The 5,943-nt window shown below is 42.6% G+C and overlaps 1 protein-coding gene across 1 annotated transcript; it reads right to left on the bottom strand.

The window, feature by feature from the left end:
• Positions 1-2,212: 2,212 nt before the first annotated feature.
• Positions 2,213-4,213, bottom strand: nkx2.4b (NK2 homeobox 4b). Its single transcript, XM_030109847.1, is given in 9 exon segments — positions 2,213-2,621; positions 2,623-2,857; positions 2,860-2,892; positions 3,675-3,897; positions 3,900-3,958; positions 3,961-4,033; positions 4,036-4,116; positions 4,119-4,183; positions 4,186-4,213. Coding segments are annotated over 9 exon segments (1,206 nt in total).
• Positions 4,214-5,943: the final 1,730 nt, after the last annotated feature.

The following is a 5,943-nucleotide window of genomic DNA, read 5'->3' as shown; positions in this document are numbered from 1 at the left end:
ATCTGGGTTTTTGTTAAATTTAAAAATAACAAATTTAAAAGTTGGAAAAAGTAACAAGAAACATGATCATTACATTGAATGTCAACAAATCAACCTCAGCTGTATTGATCTTTTGTTCAGGTCAACGTTTTTGGTTCAGAATTTTATGAAGTTATGAGTAATTGAGAGGAACTTTGACTTTGTATGTCAGGGTTGAAGTCCTTCAGACTGAACTTTATTATAGTTTGGTGTGCTTTTTTTATATTATTTTAAGTTAAATTTAAAAGCTTCATTTTGATCTACAATTAAAAAAAAACGTTCAGTGAAATTTAGATTTTAAAAACCTGATTACTGATTTTCCCAAAACTTTCATTTTCATCCAAAAACCACATTTAGAGACTTACTGCTGGAATTTAATTAGAAACATTTAAATTCCACTTTTTGTGCAGTTTTTACAAAAAAATGAAGTTACTGTTGTTTCTCTATTGAATTCATACAATATTTTTTAAGAAAAAGGGGAAAGTGATCATTTCTTGGGAGTTTTCCAAATTGATGTTAATTTTTTTTTGTTTTGGTTTTTCTATATATTTTGAGTAAAAACAAACAACTACTGTTTTTAATCGTTTAGGTGCAAACTTAGACTTCTGCTGAAAAGTTCCAATAAATGTTTAGTTTGATGTTGAGAGCTTCCATCTGAAGATGAAAAAAATCTAGAAGTTACTTCATTTTAGTGAACAGTATAAGATTTTGTCACAAAGATTTGATAAAAGTGTTTTCAGTAGCTGAGGAGCTGCAGTAGGCTGGGTTTTTTTTTAAAAAAGGCAAAATACAACAGTTGTAAATTCCACATTTTTGTTTGTCCACAAATTCAATGAAAAGGAAAAATATCTCCCAAGTTTTCATGTTTGGAATAAATTGCCTGAAGATTTAGTCTTTTCTGACACTTCAGTCCCTGCCATTGTTTCAGTGGATTAAAGATTAAAGTACAGAAATGTTGATCTGTGGATTTACTCAGAATTCTCCAATTTTAAAAAAGAAAGCAGTGACATGTTGGAATATTATCATTAACTGGTGAATTCGGTGCCAAAATGTAATAATAATCAGATCCACGTTCGTGTCTGGATTCTTTGTTTTTAATCCACAGTAGTTCTATTGAATAAACTGGATTATCTCTTAAATAATCTGAAACTAAAGAAATCTATTAATCCCGCATGGAAATTATTGAAATAATTTAAATGTGATTTATCTATTGAAACTTGAGTTTTTGAGTTGAGATTTATAATTAATTTACCTGTTTGTATTTTTAAAAGCATGTCGGTCATGAAATGATTCCTTTTTTGAACAACATAGGATTAAAGAATTAACTTTTAAAGAGAAATAACGTTTAAAGACAAAAATATATTTAAAATTGAAACAAAAACTTAAAAATGAATTTAATAAACTCAGTAACAGCTATTTTTGGGGTCACTATTAAATTCCGTTTCCAGTTAAAGTTGTTTATTAGATATTCGGGATTAAAATAAATTCATTCTTAGAAGAAAGTCCATTCTTCACGTATTCATTTCAAGTCGCAAAATTAAATTAGAAATTTCAGTCATTTATTTTAATCTGTAATTTTAATCCACGGATCTGAGATGAACTGAGGCAGAACCGCTGCAGCTGGAATCAATCTGGAAGATTTCCGAGCTTCAGGATCCACAGAGGAGGGAAAAAAGCGTCCAAAATGAAAATCTCATTTATTCAATAAACAAAAATCAGCGGTAACAAAGAGAATCGGTGAGTCGCTCCGGTGAAAACGGAGCTTCAGTTCAGTGATTTCAGCATTTATTTTTTAAAACCTGAAATAATTTAGTTTGTGTTGGAGGTGGAAGAAGCTTCATCCTTAAATTAGATGGATGTGAGCGTAAAAGCAGCAGCAGCCACGTGTGTCGTTTACAAAAAAACAAAAATAAGAAGAAAAAAAAACAAAGAAAAAAAAAACTAACAAATATTTCGATCAATAGTTGGAGAAAATACATTATCATTGACATTCAGTCCAGTTCGGTGTACGGTTTGATTTATTGCTCAAAACCACCGAGTGTCTTTTGAGTCCCTGCGTGCGTAAAAGGAACCGGAACTTTTACGCACGGCGGATAGAAAGGATCACGAGTCCCGCGCTCGTTCCCGGTTCTTTAAAAAAAAAGGAGAGAGAAAGAGAGATCCGTGAGGGTGGAGATCCTCCTCTCCTTGGTCCCTACCAAGTCCTCCCGTACAGTAAGTTGGAGCCGATCATGCTGTTGGTGTACTCGATGAGCGCCGCGTCCGTCTGCGCCATGTTGATGTGGCCGTGCAGGCCGAGCGGCGGGCTCGGGGATAAATCCTCCAGATCCTCCGTGGACGACAGCTGGTTCACCTGCGGCTGCTGCTGTTGCTGCTGCGCGGCCCCCGTCAGGGCCTCCGCCTGCCGCGTCCCGCCGTGGTTTGACCCGCCGGTGTCGCTCCGGCAGCTTTTACCGTTCTTAGAGAGGACCGGAGACACGGAGGAGGCTCTGCGGGAGGTGGCGCACAGCCCCCCACCCCCTCCTCCCCCTCCTCCTCCTCCTCCTCCACCTCCGTCCTGCTGCAGCTGCTGCGCCACCTTGTCCTTGGCCTGGCGCTTCAGCGTAGCGGTGGTTCTGGAACCAGATCTTCACCTGGTTCGGGGTGAGGTGGATCAGGCCCGCCAGGTGCTCGCGCTCCGGCGCGGACAGGTACTTCTGCTGCTTGAAGCGCCGCTCCAGCTCGTACACCTGCGCCTGCGAGAAGAGCACGCGCCGCTTCCTGCGCGGCGCCGCGTGCAGCGTCACCATGGACTTGGCGGCGGAGTCCATCCCGGCCAGGCCGCCCATCATCCCGGGACGTTCATCCCGCCGGACGGGCCCATGAACCTGGAGACTTCACACACAGTCACAGAACAGCCCGATTAATGCGTCTGAGAGCGAAAGCATCCCAAAACATCCATCTGGAAATTATTTAGTTCCAGAAAAACTCTAAAATAACTTCAAGCAAACACAATTTATTAAAAGATATATTATTAATGATCGAATAAAATTAAATTAAAAGTTAATGACATTTTAAAAAGTAACCTTTTTTATTTATTAAGGATGTTTAAAACCGCAAATAAACCGAAAAATATAATGAAACATTTTGGAACATTAAAACCCCGAAATTCTCTGTAATGATTAACGTATTTTTCCTTGTTTGAAGTGTTTTTTATTTTATTGGGGCGTCGGGATTTAAATTAATGCATTTTACAGCTTTTGACCTTATTTATAAAAGTGTAATGATTTATTACGAAATTATTTAAATTTCAGACACACAAACCATAAACATTATTTCTGTTTTTTTTCGATTCATGGCTGGCTTTTCAGGATTTAATAATGTTCAAGTTGTTTTAATTCACTTTTTACGCATCAAAACTGCAGTTTAACAACAGAATGAGTGTAAATTTATCAAACTGAGTCGTTTCCAGGATATTTAACATTTATTCCTTTAAACCATAAAAATCCGTTTTTGCCTCATTTATTTTTTTAAATAAGCTTTTTTTTTTTTACTAACAAATTCGTTTCTTTCAACTAAGAAGAATAAATGTGGTTTCTGAGTCTTGGTTCAGGTCCGTTGGTCCGTTTCGGGACTCTGAGTCTGTTAACCGTAAACTTTCCCGGTGCTGCTCTTACTGGTCGGGTATCGGGGCTCCGGGTTTCCGTACCACGCCGCCGCCGCCCCGCCGCTCCGCACCGTGTCCTGGTAGGACGGCAGGTCTCCCACGTTCCCGATGCCGCCGTTGCAGAAGCCGCCGACGGCCCCGGAGAACTGCGGCACTCCGTGGGACACGTGGTACGGGCCGCCCGGCGCCAGCGCGGCCGCGGCCGCCGCCGCTGCCGCCGCCGAGGCTGAGGAAGAGAGGAGGATGAGGATGAAGAGGAGGATGAGGACAGGTGGTGGTGGTGGTGGTGGTGTGATGGTGGTGGAGGTGAGGAGGCGGCTGGTGATGCTGATGCTGATGCTGCTGCGGCGGCGGGGCGCCTGCTGCGGGTGGTGCTGCATACCGGGCTGGGAGACCTGCGGCTGCCGGTACGCGCCCAGCGGGGAGGCTCCGGCCCCGGCCCCGGCCCGGACCCGGGCTCCATCCCTCCGAACCTGCGGTAGCTGTCCTCCATGGGGCTCAAGATGTCTGAGACTGAGAGGGGGTGGAGTGCTTTGGGCTCAAGGACATGGTGCGGCCACCCCGCCGTGCGCCCCGCCGCCGCCGCCGCCGCCGCCGCCGCTGGCCGGGTGGAGGAGAGGGTGAGAGGGTGGGTGGGTGCGGGTGAAGCTCGGGGTCTCCGGGCGGCTCTCTGCCTGATTCCCCCTCCTCCCGCCGGCTCCTTGCTTGTTGCGCGTCGCTGGGAAGAAGTCCAGCTGATCGGCTGCGGGAGGAGACCAGTTGCCCTTATCCCGCAGGACCCGCACGGAGGGGGCGGGGCCACGCGCACACCGCAGCCAACAATGGCAGTTGACACGAGAGAGGTGAGTGTGAGAAAGTGGCTTGGACCTGCTCCCCGCAGCTGCTGCTGGCCGCGTTTGGCTCAGAGACTCCAGTCAAACCCCCCAAATTCCCCCAAACACGCCTCGCCGCCGCGCTTTTACGCACGTTTACGCACTCAGCGCGCGCACCGGTCCATCATGTTATCATATTACAGTCAACAGGGCAGCGCTAAGTGAACAAACACGCACATCCTGGCAGGCTGACTCTCACGTTCATGCAGTTTTCATGTGTTCAAAACGCCTCAGATCACTAAATACAAGCCGGTGGCGCGTGGCAAAGTAAAACAGCCAATCAGCTCAGAGATCTTTCAGACGCGCTTTCAGAAAATACCGACACACTTTACGCATCGTTCAAAGATTTACAATCAACTTTATCCAGATGATTCAAACAGTCTTTATACGTTTTGGGTTTTTTTTACTTTTGAGCATCTGATATGTTTTCTATGCGTTAAAGCTCTTTAAGATTTGAACAGCAGCACCAGAGCATCTCATGAACATTTATGCAAGAAATCTGCTCAAAAACTTAGAAAACTTCGTGTGAATAAAGAGTAAAACATTCCAACTTTCTAAGTGGGAATTAATAACGAAGTAAATTAGTTTTTTTAACACTTAACACTTTCTTTAACACTTTGACCTTTTCTTTAAAATATGATGATGTATAAACTGAAATGCATTTCAATGTATTACACAGGGATCAGACACTGAAATTAATTTAAAAATTAAAAAGTATTTTATTAAAATGAAAGAATTTATAATTAAGTTCAAACTGTTGTTTTTCCTCTTTATTTTCTTACCGTGAGCTGAAATTGCATTTAAATTGTTGTTTTTTTTCTTCACACCACACATCTTAACCTTATTATGGCTCTTTAAAGTCATTATCGTGTATTTTAAAACATCTAAAGATGATTTAAACCCTGACAACAGCACATCTCATGCAGTAGAGGTGATTCTAGCTCTTTTTTTTGTTAGCTTTATTAAGACCTGGAAGTCCTGCTGCGGACGGAGTGAATGTTATCAGTGTCAAGAACATTAAACTGCTCACTTTTCTTTGATCATTAACTTTTCAGGGATTGTGAAGTCTTCAATGTTAACTCATAAGACAGCTTTTGAAAGTTTATCCGACACAAAGATTCTGAACTGGATTTCTGATGCAGAAACATTTCCTCTGTTAGTTTTTTTTTTTAGTCCCAAACTTTAATCAGAGGAATCCTCTGATTTTCCATTTCCGTCAAGAGCGTGCATGTGTTGCTGAGGCTCGAATCAGCCTGATGACTGTTTGACTTTCAGCTGCTTGAGTCTCTTTACTGCACTTTTTAATCAGCGAACTGGGCTTGAATCCATCTCACATACATCCAGTTACATTCAGGGTTTGTTTGAGCTCTGAGATGGAAAAGTCCAAATCAAATCTTTATTTGTCCC

The sequence above is a fragment of the Salarias fasciatus genome, chromosome 15 (assembly GCF_902148845.1).
Source record: "Salarias fasciatus chromosome 15, fSalaFa1.1, whole genome shotgun sequence".
NCBI lineage: Eukaryota > Metazoa > Chordata > Actinopteri > Blenniiformes > Blenniidae > Salarias > Salarias fasciatus.
This window is presented reverse-complemented; position numbering and strand designations above follow the sequence as displayed.